At 39.9% G+C, this 15,891-nt stretch overlaps 1 protein-coding gene across 11 annotated transcripts in view; it reads right to left on the bottom strand.

The window, feature by feature from the left end:
* Positions 1 to 489: 489 nt before the first annotated feature.
* KAZN (kazrin, periplakin interacting protein) overlaps positions 490 to 15,891 on the bottom strand; it is a 755,495-nt gene continuing 740,093 nt past the window's right edge. For 5 of the 11 annotated variants that reach the window (XM_073656771.1, XM_073656774.1, XM_073656779.1 and 2 more), the window contains 4 exons: positions 8,105 to 8,294; positions 6,119 to 6,257; positions 4,332 to 4,362; positions 490 to 4,060 (listed from right to left, as the gene is read on the bottom strand). In XM_073656771.1, the coding sequence (XP_073512872.1) occupies positions 3,893 to 4,060; positions 4,332 to 4,362; positions 6,119 to 6,257; positions 8,105 to 8,294 (528 nt within the window). In that variant the 3' untranslated portion in view covers positions 490 to 3,892. Of the gene's footprint in view, positions 4,061 to 4,331; positions 4,363 to 6,113; positions 6,258 to 8,104; positions 8,295 to 15,891 lie in introns of all 11 variants that reach the window. The other 6 variants (XM_073656772.1, XM_073656775.1, XM_073656781.1 and 3 more) reach the window with 4 other exon arrangements.

Raw genomic sequence — 15,891 nt, 5'->3', positions numbered from 1 at the left:
GAAAATTGGCTCGAGTATGTGAAACGATCAATAGCTGGACATAACTATTTACGAGGTGCCGCAGGGTGAGAGATGAATTTGGACATGAGACGCCGCCTTTACGCTGAACTGGATTTCGAGAGATAATAGATTTCCAGATAAAAGAGCAATGTTACTTTCTTTGAGATAATGTGTCTGTAAGGAATCAACTCTGAGCCAAACCACAGGAAAGAAGGGTCACGAAAGGTTGATGGGAAAACATCTTAGAAATGTTCTGTGCAGAAAACAAAAAGCCAAAAAAAACAGAACAGAGAACTGGGTCTTTATTTAAAGGGACTCTGTGGTCCAGAGACAAACTTTGATATATGATGGGCTCTATAGAGTAACATTACCTCGTAACACCTACCTTGCTCTACTGGGTACCGTCCATCACATACATAGTCTTGGACCATAAAAATAACTAGCCTAAAGCTCACAAAAATGTCATAAAACAAAACAATGAACCAGCAATAGTTTAAAATAAGCTTTATTTGTTTCTTTTTGCCTTCATGCCTTTAGAATTTCCTCCCGCTCCATTCGGAGAGGTGGGGAGGGTTTATATAACTAACGAAACCAATCTTTAAACTATGTACTCTCGTTCTCTTAAATAGATCATTTTCTTAGTAACATTTTTTTTTTAGAATTATTTCCTAAGCATGTAATGAAAAATACTAAACCATGAGCTTTTTTTTTTAAAAAAAAAATAAAACACAAGAAAAAAAAACAAAAGAAAAACTTTATAAAACATTTTCGTCTGAACACAGAAATTAAGCACGGCGGCTTTTTTTTTTCCCGTATTGCTCAGACGGATCCCTTTAAAAAGCTGTAACGTCTTTAAGCCACTGATTACCAGTGATCACACATACATCATAGGAACAAGAAAACAGATTTTTTTTTTTTTTTTTTTTTAAGACTAAATATCCCTTTTAAATAGGGTGCACTAAATTCAAAAATACCATCTAACATTATCAAATGTTTCATGTTACAGTTTTCAGAGGTTGACATTCATTTTTCTGGTCAAAAACAAAAAATTACAATAAAATTGGCAGCATTATATATTTTACTCATCTAGACATTAGTAAAAAACAAAGCACAGAGCCGGTCACAGGCAACTCAACCAGTCTGAAAACTAGATAGAATATGTACTAAGTTACTTACGCAGAATAAATTTGGATTTGCAAAAAAAATAATAAAAATAAAATGTTTCTGCTGCCGTCGGCCGTTTGCTGCCTGGCCCAAAATTTCTGCATTTTAATGAAAACCAAGAACATCAAACAAAGGTTAAAGTATTTTTTTTTTCCGCACCAAGCAAATTGGATTTATCCAGGGTTGTATACACAATGTTCAAGAAACATACAACGCTATGAGAAATAGGCTCTACCATCCAAGGCTGTGCCGGTTTTAATGGCTCTTTAGATAATATATATGTATATTCTTTTGTATACTGATTTAGGTCAGGATTATATATTATGTTGGAAATGCAGATCACACACAGAGAAGGATTAATTATTTCCCAGAGATTAAAAGGTGCCCATACACCCTACATGATTGTTGGCCAAACGTTCAGCTAGGTCTCCCGAATGCCCCATACACAAAAGCTTGGCTGAGCATTCATGTGTTCTCTACGGGGAGAGTGGAGTAAGTCGCTGCCAGACTTTGCTGACACAGACTCATCTTCCCTGAAAACAAAAGGATCGATCATTGAAATGCCAACTGCCCAAACCTTCTTTTTTCCCCGACATCTTTTGGGAGGAGAATACCATCACTTGATGGTCAGGTGTTCCTGCCGAAACTGAACGTTTCGACCAACTTACATCTAATGTGTAAGGAGGATAGAAAGCATTTTATATAGGTAGATGAGCCCCAAAACTATCATTGCCCTGTGTAACCATGCCTTGGTGATCGAACGACAAGTGATAATAACACTCTATAACCCTAAGGCCATGTTATCGACAATATTTGGCTATGGATAAATTGGAGGAAATAGAAAATACATCGTATCTGCATTTAAAACATGATCATATATTATCCAATCTTTTAGGGGCAGAAACTTAAAGTGCGCACATAATCCCCCTTACTGGAATGATATCAATTCTGAGGACTGGACCATTAGGCTAGGTTCACACGTTGCGATTTTTGGTGTGGATTTCCCGGCATTGAAAATCTGCAGCGTTTTACCGTGCCAAAAAAGTGGATGAATTATAACTTCTCATCCACATGCTGCGGTTTAGTTTCGAGGGCGGAATCCAAGCAGAAATTGTCTTTTGTTACGTTTTTTGGAAAGTTTCTGTTCCTTTTGCCAATTTATTGATTCTACCCATTTATTTCAATGCGGACTCTAAATTTTCAGGTTAAACCTCTGGCCTGGAATTGTTTGGTTGCTTTTTTTTGGCGCTCTTCCACATCAAACACATGCACAAATACATGCGGCTTTTAGATTCAGTTTTCTTTAAAGTTTCAAAACCTGCAACAAATACGCAGCGTGTGAACCTAGCCTTATATGCAGGCTCTTCACTGGCTCTTGGTGACCTGAAGTCCCGACCCCAAAAAAATAAGGCCTCACAAGTAAGGGGGTGATAAATGGTGCATTTTAAGTATCTGCTTGTGTTAGAACATGATTGGCAATTAAAACAGAAAATTTGGTAAAAAAAAAAAGAAGAACAAAAATGCAAAAACAATGTGTATTATAAATAGTAATTAAGTACATCAGATCCTACATACAAAGGATTAAAAAGCCATAGATACTGTGGAGATGGTAAAAGTTGGATTTCGGAAGACATTACCAAGTGACTATTAAATATTTAAGTTATTCGTGCGATTTTGGTTGAGCTGCATTAAAATTGTGACTGAGCCCACTTGCCCGATGCATTAATGACAGCGAGGGGCCGCAGCTATAGAACACATATGATATAAACATACCCTTCATCCTTTAGGAAAAATAGAACTTCAACATTTACTTTTCTTTATAATTTAGATATAACAACTTTGTGCATTTATGCAAATAAATAAAAAAAGAAAAAAAAATACAAAAACTTAAAAAGGAAAGGAAAAAACGATTTTGTCTGGCAGGCATTACAAGATTAAAGAGTCACAGCCGCCGGTACAGTGCAAGTTAGCCATTACGTGGTCTGAACCGAAAACCTATCCTTGTGACAATGACGCTGCTAAAACACTCTGTGCTGCAGACATCACTATATCCAGATGGACAGATAGGCAGAATATTGGTTTAGCCCTGGCTTGTTTTGCTCTGCGTGTAAGCAAAAAATGAAATATCGTAATACTTCATTCAAGAAAGTTGGTTGAACTTCCTGAATAAAGATCTGTATATATATATATTTTTTTTCTTTTCTTTACAAAGCGCTGGCACACCCCTGAAACAGGATAATGTCATTTAAAACATTTGCAGATATAGAATGCATCACACTATGGGTTAAAAAAAAAAAAAAAAATTGGGTTCGGACAAGACACTACAAGCACAAAGTGCACATTTTTTCGATATTTACAAATACACAGTAGTTTTTCAAGTTTCAAAAAAAGGAAAAAAAAGAAAAAAGAAAACTAGACCCACGTCCCAAATAATATATAAAAAAAAATCCACAAAAATGATAAATCCGGTAAAGACAAAAGTTACAATACAACAGCATCGCTATAAGGACAACAATCAACATCTTTATACACTCCGTTATGTACAGCAATTACAGAACCTGCGATGCAAAGTATAAGAAAAAAAAAGAAAGAAAAAGAAAGAAAAAATTAACAACAACAAAAAGTCCAAATTGAATAAAAAGGCTCACTTGACTGCTTCGGGCTTTGTAAACGGGCAAATACACCCTTTCACATATACACACACAGAATAAGCAGATTCCAGAGACAGTCACCAGTCCGCATCCTCTTCAATGTAATAGTCAGGTGTAGTACCATCAAAAAGACCAGGGTCTAAGGACTTCCTCTGCTTTCCCCTTGCAAAAACTCGTGAAATGGACCCAAAACCCATCTTTTCCTTCTTCTTCTTCCTTTTCTGGTCCTCCAGGTCTTCTAAAGACTGGAAAATGGAGAGAAAAAAAAGTAAAAAAAAAACATCACAGATAGTCCGACTTGAGGAACATGTATAATCATGCTCATGGGTAAACTAAGCGGCTTTACCGTACAGAAGCAAAGAAGGGTTGGGGAGAAGGTTACTGGAGGAATTCTAGGAGGATGCATGCATTGAGGCTGATCTGTGCCAAACACCAAACATGCAAATGATTCCATCCATTCACTATAAAGCAACACCTTAACCACAAAGTGCAGAGAATCAATGATCGTGAACTCACAATCTCATGAACGTGGCCTTTAAAGGGGTTTCTTTGGAAATAAAAAAAAATAAAATAACCAAAACAAAATGGAATTATAACTAAGATTTCTAAATACCTTTAGTTAGCAAACTACAATCATTTTATTTATGGAGAATTAAAATGGCCATCTTTTTACACTGATTGAAAGCTGTCCTGGAATGTAAATGGGACAGGCACTGTGAGCATGTGCAGAAGGAGATCCTCCCCCCAAATCATGTGTAAGAAGATGTGCTGCCAGTGTATATTCTGACCCAATACTGGAGATACCAGAGGTGCTGAGGTAAGAGCAGGCCCCTCACACTTCTATCACACCCCACTTCAGTACCATTGGTATCTCTAGTACTAGATCAGATATATGGGGTGGGAAGCAGTGAGAGCAGCCTTTTCATACCTCAGTACCCCTGGTAGAAGAAAAGGCTGCTTACCCTGCTGTCCACCCCGTCTATCTGATCTAATACTGGAGATACCAGGGATGCTGAAGTAAGAAGAGGCTGCTCACACTGCTGTCCACCCTGTCTATCTGATCTAATACTGGAGATACCAGGGATGCTGAGGTAAGAAGAGCCTGATCACACTGCAGTCCATCCTGTCTTTCTGATCTGACACTGGAGATACCAGAGGTGCTGAGGTAAGAAGAGGCTGCTCATACTACTGTCCAACCTGTCTGTCTATCTGATCTAATACTGGAGATATCAGGGGTGCTGAGGTAAGAACAGGCTACTCATACTACTGTCCAACCTGTTTATCTGATCTAATACTGGAGATATCAAGGGTGCTGAAGTAAGAAGAGGCTGCTCACACAGCTGTCCACACTGTCTCTCTGATCTAATATAGGAGATACCAGGAGTACTGGGGTAAGAAGAGGCTGCTCACACTGCTGTCCACCCTGTGTTTTGGAATGCAGAGCGACTACTGTGAGCTGGTGATATACTATATACTGCCAAGCTATCATCTGGTCACAGCGGTCAAGCTACAAACTAAACTAATGTGATTTGCTAATTAAAGGCATTTTAGGATTTATTTGCAGTATTTAATATTTTTTTTTCCATTTCTGGAGAACCGCTTTAAGCTGTCCACATACTTTATTTTACAGCTTTCTGACTTAACCAGAAGGCAAGCACCATCATCATCATCATATCAGATTATATCCCTGTATTCAGTCATGCTACTAAAATGTGTTAAATCCAACACTAGAATGGAAATAAATAAGATGCCTACTAGGCCTACATCCACGTTCCTGATCTTCAACTGGGGCCTAATACACATAGCAGAACTTGTACAGAATGTACCTTTGTCCCTGCACTAAGAAGCTGTAGGCACGGTGTTCCACCTTATAGTGTCAAAATTTTAATTTGTCCACATTGACCTAAAAAACAGCCGCCTGATTATAAGGCATATGGCTATTCCTGGGAGTGGGATATCACCCGACACTATATAGAGACTTTGCATTATTAGCATTCAGGCTGCGTATTCATCTGACAAAATCAGCGCCCAATGAATTCATCAACGAGTTCTTTTATTCCCGTTCCTGTAGAAGGGGCTCAGCTGTATATGTCAAGCCTCTGTAACCAGGAAACGGCACAAGCAGGAATCTGCAGCGTTCCCGCTAATGAAACACAACAGTCTCTCTGCCCCCTCGCAGTGCACCCATCTATTCAGCAAGGCATGCAGCGTACACACTGACAGCAGCGTATAAACAAGTAAAAGGATGTGAACAATCATTCTCGGATGAAGGAAAAAAGTAGAGAAAAAGAGACCTACACTACCGTCTTACATTGCAGAGGGAATGTGTTCGGTGTCTTGGCGAGTTGATGTCACTCGGTGTTGATGACCTGTCGCCCTCTGCAGCAGACGCGTCGGAGATTACTGATGGTTGTCTCGAATGACAAGGACTTACTCTGACAGCTAGAGGGGAAAACAATACGGAAAAAGGAGCCGTGAACATGCATGTTCCATCTATAGGAATATAGAATAGATGACTGAAGCCAATGAATTAGAAAACAAGGTGCTACCATTTTATACGACATGTTGACCAAGTAACAATAGAGATCGCAGGCGTTCAGATGGTACATGTCAAAAAACGCTTCCATACAAAAACACTAATTGTCTGCTGACAGTCCCAATTTTTTGGGATGTTAAGTTTTTGACACTCCAGAATTCCAACATAGGGGGTAGTACAAGTGAAATTCTAGCTGAATTATTAAAGGTAACCTGCCAAACCGCTGGTAGCATAAATTAGGCCCTGGGTGCATGACTGCAGCCAGGTATACTTTGGAGATAACACTGCAGGCGGTTGATCGGTGGTAATCGCCTATAGCAGCGTTGCCTGCGGTTTGGGCAGCATGAATCAGGTGGACAGGTTTCCTTTAAATACGCAAAAGTGATTATTAATAAATATCTATATTATTGAGAATATTGGCCAAGTATTGTCACCAGGATAGTCCAAGGCAAAAACAGTAATTTGACCGTGGAATTTATGGTTCTTTACATTTCCCACCAACTGGATCTAAAGTGAATCAATACTTTCAAAGAACCACTACAGAGACACCTCACACATCCAACCAGAACCCTACTGTGTAATGGTGCGGAGCAATAACTCAACCATGTGGCCATGAATTTCGTCAACTCAAGTCAAGACTCCATAAGGGTAATTGCACATGGTGGACTTTTGATGAGGATTTTCTTTGCGGAAAATCTACAGTATAATGCAACACCAGCTGAGTTATTGAGATCTTAAAAATCACATCAACACATCACCAAAAATTTTTTAGTGTGAAAATTGATCTACGGTATAGTTTAAAATCCCCACCAAGTCAATTCTTTGAGGGGAGTTCATTCCAAACTTCAACCTCTTTGGTGAAATTCTTGTAAAACATGCAGATTTTAATGTGGAAATGCTGCGGAACATTCACATCAAATATTCTCAATGTGCAGGTACCATAACTGGTCAGTCACTGGGCTCCTGTCTATAGGTTGTACTAGAAAAAAAAAAATTGTTCGTCCTGCTAGAAAATGAAGAGGTTTGGTACTTGCCGTAGAATCTATTTCTCATAGTCTTCACTGGGGGACAAAGCAACCGTGGGTTAGTCTGCTGCCACCTATGGTTCCTGTGTCCCCCCCAAAGAAGTGACAGAGAAATGAAAATGTTTGGTACTCACCATAAAATCTCTCTCTCAGTCTTCATTTGGGGGACAGAGCAACCATGGGTTAGTTTGCTGCCTCCTATGGTACTTGGGCCCCCCATTAAGCGACTGACATATGAAGATTTTTGGTACTCGCCATAAAATCTGGTTCCAATAGTCTTCACTGGGGGACACAGGAACCATAAGTGGCAGCAAACTAACCCATGGTTCCGGTGTCCCCCAATGAAGAGATCGAGAAAGCCATTTTGCATAAATAATGTCTTCTCCTAGCTTAGGGGAGTTCTCTTCGCTCTATGAACAGACCGGGTTTAGATTAAAAGTAGGAATAGTTGTGCCCAATTATAAATAATGCTGATAGTACATTTTTATAAATACCTAACAAAAATGCCTTTAATTCTTTATACATATTAATGTTTGTGCAGTAAACAGAGCAAATATGCATTGGAGAGCAGCTCTGGGAACCTGGCAGCTTTTCTGCTAATAACATATGCACCTAATTAAGCAGAGCATACTTAACCAAATAGTTTATAATCCGCAGGAATGTGCAGGGTGTGATCGATCGGCCCAATAACTCCCTTGGCTATACAAGATCAATACTTGGAAACAAACCTTGCCGATCGGCAGTATGCTGCGGGTGCCCGTGGTACAGCGTTTGCTGGCTCTGACGGATGGCTGCAGTAAGCGGGAGATCCGCGTGCATTACCCACTCCTGGTTTCCATTTAAGACGGTTTCACCTGGCATAGCCAGGGAATGTCGCTTCGGGACATCTTTTGTAAGGGTCGATAAAGACTGCTTGGCCTACAAACGAGAAAATAGCTGAACGTCATTCCTTGGCATTAAAATTATTTGAAAAGAACACACACAAGGAAAAAATAAAATGAACAACTTAAGAAAGACAGCATATAAAGAAAACTTTCCTGGTGGTCTTGTAGGAAAGTGGTGTTGAATGCGATTAAGTTCCTAACCACAGTCTGTACTATATATCATGTCAACTTTTTTTAAAGCATTACTTACCTGACTAAAATAAATCACAGAGGACCACGCAATTGGCTACGGTGGACAAAGCCAATTCTATGGTCAAGGATAGACAACCTAAGGCTAGTTAAGTTGGACTTCGATAGCACTAAGCTAGACGTGGGATCTTGGAATTACTTATGTTCACTCAATAAATGACAGTACACAAAGCCTGATGATCTAGATCTTACAGCTACAGCGTTTCTCCAAAAATAAGAGTCTTATATTATTTTTTGCTCCGAATGATGGGTTAGGGCTTATTTTCAGGGGATGTCTTTTTTTCTATGGGCAACAGTCCACATTTATTCTTGAACAAAAGCAAATATGGGCAGCATGGTGGCTCAGTGGTTAGCATTGCAGCGCTGGGATCCTGGGTTCAAATCCCACAAAGGACAACATCTGCAATGAGTTTGCATGTTCTCCCCGTGTTTGCGTGGGCTTCCTCCGGGTTCTCCGGTTTCTTCCCACACTCCAAAGACTGAATGTAGATTGTGAGCCTCAATGGGGACAGCGCAGATTAAGGTCTGTAAATTGTCTGAATTGTAAAGCGCTGCGGAATATGTTGGTGCTAAATAAATAAAAGTATTAAATATAATCATGTCATCACACACACTGCACATACATACACACACACCAGCCTGCCTCCTACAGTTCCTTGAGACTCCTGCAGTTAAAGGACACTTGGGGACATCATGGCCACATGACCGTGATTTTCCCAAAGGTTCTTAAGCAGTCAACCTCAGAATAGAAATGCTGGGGGCCCCTAAGAGAGTGGGGACCCTACTAAATTGCCCAGTTTGATCCCCCTTTCCCCTAATGCTGGCCTTACATACCAGCCTGACTTCTCTTTAGTTCCTCTAGACTCCTGCATTTAAAGGACACTTGGGGACATCATGGCCACATGACTGTGATGTCACCAAAGGTTCTTAAGCAGTTTTAACCTCAGATTAGAAATGCTGGGGGGCCCCTAAGAAAGCAGGGGCCCTGGACATTTGACCAGTTTGCCCACTGTGCCTCCCCCCAAAATGCCAGTCCTGACTAACAAGGGCTTATTTTTGGAATACGGCTTACATTTCAAGCATACTCCAAAAATCCTGTAAAATCATGCTAGGGTGTTCTTATTTTTGGGGAAACACTATATTACGCTGTGTATGTTTGGCGTTCGCAAAGTAGGACATTGGGACTATTGCCAAAGTCTACAAAGTATGGCAGAAAATATGGATAAATGTTCTTGTTTCTAATTTATGTCTACCAGTCCTAACCCTAACATCCACCTAACCATGTGCCAGCTTATAACCATATATTTTCATCACGAAGACAACTTTTGTAAGTTCATGACTTTTTTTTTTAAATACATCTTGCTTTTTCTATCACAGATATGCATAGGTCAATGGTTTAAAACACCCACACCATGAGATTGCCATCACATTGCTTATTTTGTAGGGCTCTCCATTAGAAATATTCGACATCCAAGGCCAATTCTCTGATCCTCACCATGAACCAAAGTTCTACAAGAGTTAGTCGGCTTCTAAAGTCTAATGTGCATGACACCAGTGATACTGGGCCTGATATTTGCCAGTCAATATATCAAATGACCTAAAGTAAAAAGAAATAAAGGCTAGGTATGGTACACAAGTGCATTTCCCATGATATCTACATTATAAAATTACCACGTGCTACTATAGTCTGTTTTAAGCGTGTAATGATTTGCAGCTATTGAGCTTTAAAAACCACATGTAGCCGCAATTATGATTTAGAGCTACTAGAAGGTGAAATCACGAAGGAGAAGCACAGCACCCTAACTATAAGTCTTTGGTTTACTAAGAATTTGGGGAATTCCATATTATTTTCCAGCTGTTCTAAATGTACCACAAAGTCCCAAAAGGCCTTTTGCATTCTCAGCTGCCAAAAGACAAGTTTTATGGTTGCTTTCTCAATCCTCCTGAAGGTCAAGGAAGATTTCATTCTATTTCAGTTTCCACAAACTTGGATAAATTTGACACTAAGTGAAAGTTACAAAATAGAGAATACAGTTCAACTAATAATGGCTACAAGTATATCTGAGAAACAAAGTATTCATCATCCAAATAAAAACAGGGTAATACTACAGCAAGCGATTTATGGTTTACATCTAAAGACGTTCATCCTTTGTTGATCATAGGTCATTTACAGCATGTTGAAAAATAACCACCCAGTTTGGTGAGAAGACTAGAAGTTCTTACATAAATTTTTTACCCCCAAACTTTGTTTTATGGATATGAATTAAGAGCAGCTGCTGAGGATATTCAGAAACGAAGAGGTAACAAGAGAAGGAATGATGGAGGTTTCCATCTGACGAGAGATGGAAGGAAACCATGAATGATACTTTCCAGCTGAGGTGGTAAGGAAGGAAATAAAGATGGATAGAGACTTTAAAGCAGAAGAGGAAAGGTGGGAAAGAACAAAGGATAAAAGGTTCCCAGTTGAGGAGAAAAGGAGAGGATGGAAGATAGATGGAGTTTTCCAGCAGAGGACAGATGGAAGAATGGATGGAGATTTCCAGCAAAGGAGTGATGGAAGAATGGATGGAGATTTCCAGCAGAGAAGTGATGGAAGAATGGATGGAGATTTCCAGCAGAGGAGTGATGGAAGAATGGATGGAGATTTCCAGCTGAGCAGAGATGGAAGAATGGATGGAGGTTTCCAGCAGAAGAGAGATGGAAGAATGGATGGAGGTTTCCAGCGGAAGAGAGATGGAAGAATGGATGGAGGTTTCAAGCAAAGTAAGAAAGGACAGAAACAAAATGGATGGGGGTTTCCAGTTGAGTATAGAAAGATGGATGAAGGTTTCCAACTGATGAGGGATAGAAGAACGTAAGGATGGCGATTTCCTGCACAGGAGGGAAGGATGGATGGAGGTTTCTGGCTGGAGAGTGGAGGGTGGAAAAATAAATTGAGGTACCCTGTTGGGGAGCAAAAGAAGGAAGCATGTATGGATGGTCTGTCCCAGTTGAGGAGGGAAGGAAGAATGGTGTTTCACAAATATAGAAGAAAGGAAGGTTAAAGGGATAGCTGTTCCCAGTTAAAGAGGGTAGGAAAGATGAATGGAACTTCCCAGTTGAGGAAGGAATGATTAAATTTCCTAGCTAAGTAGGAAAGCAAGGGTGGATGGGGGTTCACATTTGAATAAGGGAAGGGAAATATAAAAAAACATGGGGTTCCCAACTAAGAAGGGAAACAGGAAATAAGAAGTGAGAGAGAGTTATGAACTCTCATTCAAACATTTAGCACATCAGTAATGATCGTAAGACTTTGCGTAGGGGGATGGAAAGTCATTGTAACACTGGTAGTTTGGGAGTTGGGAGGGGAGAAGTCCTAAATACCCATCTATGATCTGCCATTGTGGTCCTGTCCATACAAACAAACATTATTCATATATACTACATTCTCCAAGCTTTTATCTGACAGAAGCCACAAATAATGCAATATGTCAAAAATAAATACAGAATTCTCTCTTTACTGAAAGCAGCTGTTTCTCTGCGGGAACCCGGCAGCATTTCATTACACCAGTCACCGACTCCAAAGTGCAAATTAGAACAGACCATCGGGGACAATTTTATTTGAGCAAAGAGTTTAGGAAAAAAATGGAGCAACGTTGCGTTCCCACTGGGATATTTATCAAGACACTTTCTATGGGGAATGTTATTTAGACACAATATTTACACTGTCTCATTTGTCTTGACATAGTGTTTACAGCTTATATAAAATCAAAGGGCTCCGTGCGGCGGTAGACTCCTTAATTGCCCCCAGTGGGGCTGTAAAACTCTGATCTAGCCATTATCCTGCACATTTTGGTGAAATATTTGTGTCATTTCTGTTTTCTTTCCACATCACATCTTAAGAAAGAGTGACAGTTTCAGTCCAGCTCTTCTCTAAATGGTCTTCACAGACACTTAGAAAGAGGGACCATATGGCCAGGTACGATAATGCATCGGGATCATGGCCTCGTCTGTGAAATTCAAGTCTTGGTATTATCAACGAACCAGTCCAAGATGTCCATGTACAGTAGAGGTAGAAAATATAAGATTTGCTTGAGATACAAAACCCACAAAATGGATTCGGAATAATTCACACACTTGTATTTTCATCCATATATTGTGTAGCCAAAAGTAGAACATGGAAGTGTGAATACTTTAGGAGAAGTTGCCGATCCCTATGGTGGTACTTCTACTGGTAATAATTAAGAACTTTACTACATTTTCTTTACCCAGAACTGCTCCCATCTAGGTACTTGGCTCAAAAATGCTATTCTGTCCCATTCAACTGAATAGCTGTCAGCTACTCCACCTGCCAATATCACAGCTGTCCAGTCACAGAGCAGAAACTGGGCTGAGCCGCAAAAATTTAAGTAGCAGCCAAAATGCTTCAGACAGCCCAATAATGGACAATTACAGTTGTGAGATGCACGTCTTCAAAATAGCCACAGATATTTTGATAGAAAATTAAAAAAGTGGGGGAAAAACTTTCTTCCAGTTTTAAACAAAAGGAAAAGGGCAAAAATTAGCGATATAGGAAACCCCAAAAGTTGTCCAATTTTACTTTCTCCATGCCTTTCATACTTTGGTCTGTTGAGTAAGGTTTCTGCTTGAGGAGGGCTCCAAGTCATGTAATATAAAAAAAAGCAATTGACTCCTATTCCTATGGAATATATGGGCCAATTCCCACTCCATCACTGACCCATGATGGCCATATTCCTTAGTCAGTGACTATACTCCTATGGAACGTACTAAGATGTGATAGACGTCTGTGGTTTGAACAATCTTCTGTGTCTGGTTCACTGTAACAGTCAATTAATGCAGATTGTTTATTGATAATGTTTGACCACAAATTAAGCAGATTACTGGAGCAGTCAATCCCGCTCGCGTTCCTCTTAATAACAAGATTAGGCTTAATACTCCATTTAGGATTAATTGACTTAAGCTGCACAAAGATCCGCAGCGGCACTCGGCCTGTCACAGTCAGTAACAGAGTTGTAATGGGCCAGGTTTATTTTGTGACGGTAAAGGGATGGCTGCGGGCTAGAATTCCAATTATAAATGAGAATTACCATTTGTAAATTTGGACATCTAAATGTTTGCCCCTGCAGTAGACAATATGGTTGTCAGGAGTGGGATATATCTGCAAATGAATAGGCACTGATCTGCAATACCGGAAAGCCGTCATTAAACAGTAGTGTTCCACTCCGTACACAGTTTTCATCTGGCCATTGTTAGAGGCAAACAACGGGACCCCCTACTTATCCAATAATGAAATAACAGGTGTGGGCAATATGAAAATCACACCTGAAACCAGATAAAAAGATAAAGATAAATCTTTGCATTGTGTGTGCCACACTAAGCATGGAGAACAGAAAGAGGAGAAGAGAATTGTCTGAGGACTTGAGAACCAAAATTGTTGAAAAATATCAACAATCTCAAGGTTACAAGTCTATTCAGTGGTCTTAAAGATCTTGCATTCTTTGCCTAAAGGACTTGGCCCACAAAAGACACATTTATCACCTAACAAGTATAATAGCCTGGGGTCCCACTGATTACAGGAACCATGTGTCCCCCCCAGTTTGAATTCAGTGATGGTAACACATGTTCATTACTTTATTTAATGTCTATGGCAGGGTTCCCCCACTCCAATCCTCAAGACCCACTAACAGGTCATGTTTTCAGGATTTCCTTACTATCACACAGGTGATGCAATTATCACCTGAGCAATACTAAGGAAATCCTAAAAACATGACCTTTTGGTGGGACTTGAAGATTGGAGTTGGTGAACTCTGGTCTATGGAACGGAGGGCAATAGCAGAACTTGTCTATCTCCATCAGTCTCATATATATTGAATGGATCACCTCTCCATTCAAACGCCTTGGAACAGGGGCTCTCGTGGTTAGTAGGACCCCCATGATCATACAAGGCTTCATTCAAACCCTTTAATAATTTTGTATATTGGCCGGAGCACTATTTTTGCAGCCACCACTAGAGGGAGCTTAGGAGCTTGATGCATACAGGTCTATAATGGTTTCCAATGTAAAAACAGTACGCATTAGGCTCAGCTTCACACAGTGGTGGCAGCGGGTAGCAAGAACGTGGCAACTTCTTTCCATATGCATAGGTATATGAATGTCATACGAGTGTTGCTCCATCTGACCTGGCTGCATACAATATTGCATTTTTTTTATCATCAGTTATAAGTTCGCTGTTGTAAGGCCACAAATTGTATTTTGCTCTATGCCATTATTTTCACCTTACGTCACACTGCAAGCTGCTGCTGTCCTCCTCCTCGCTGAATCAAACTAACACTATCCAATATGACCGTTAAATGCCAAGACACATAAAATAATAATCCGACTTAAGACTTCACATAAACTGAACAACCACTTTGTACATTTGTTCAATAAAACCTTAAAAACACATTACACATCTCCCAGAGCCCCGTGGCTCCACTTCTATCAATCTTTGCTGTGATTTCTCACGAGCGACAATTTTAACCCTGTATTCAGTCATGTCGGCATCGTACGCTATTCTCAGTACTAGATCAAGAGGATGCCACACGCCAATCGTTCGGTGTCCCAATGGATTTCTACAGCTCTGGGATGGTCTGAAAAAAAAAATTAGGTCAGTTTTACATAAAACAGTTAATCTAGCCCCTTAGATGTTTTTGATTCATTTAAAAGCTGTGTGGGCAGCGAGGGCGCTTTTTTGATGTTTAAAGCTGCGGTAGATGCATCTTTCAAAGCCGTGAAGGATAGTAGCAGTCTGGTGGAGATATTGATTCTGGCCACAAGAGGGAGCATCAATCTTTAGAGAAAAGGCATGCATTATGTATGAGGGTGTCTGGCTGTCAGACAGCACAAAAGCAAAAATAAGAAATAAAACTATGGCTGCACCAAAAATAGGAAAAGCTAAAGAAAGTAACAAAACAAGTACTGAGACATATCTGTAATTTCTTATACATTTACATAATAAAACTAGTACTCTAATATAGACAGAAGCAGTTTGCACACAGTCATAGAGCAATCTAATCCACACATCGTACAACACAATGAATAAGTCTACTTATCCCATAGGCCTAGAGCAGGGTTGCACAACATTTTTATGTCAAAGGGCCACATTGTGTACTGAACTAAACCCAATAGCTGCAGAAAAATGTAAAGGGGTACTTAAATGACTACATGACCAGAACCACTGTCATTACATAATACATGACCAGAACCACAGTCAGTACATTGATACATCACCAGAACAAAGTTTTGCATTTTTGAGTTGGATTTGGAGAGCTTTTATTTATTTTCAGCTCCAGAAACTCAGAGTAAACACCCCCCTAAGGCTATGTGCCCACGATGCAGAAATG

This window comes from Phyllobates terribilis, unplaced genomic scaffold (assembly GCF_046119375.1).
Source record: "Phyllobates terribilis strain yellow unplaced genomic scaffold, ASM4611937v1 Scaffold_12__6_contigs__length_324123572, whole genome shotgun sequence".
Taxonomy (NCBI): domain Eukaryota; kingdom Metazoa; phylum Chordata; class Amphibia; order Anura; family Dendrobatidae; genus Phyllobates; species Phyllobates terribilis.
Note: the sequence above shows the minus strand (reverse complement) of the source record. Positions and strands in the feature narration are given on the sequence as shown.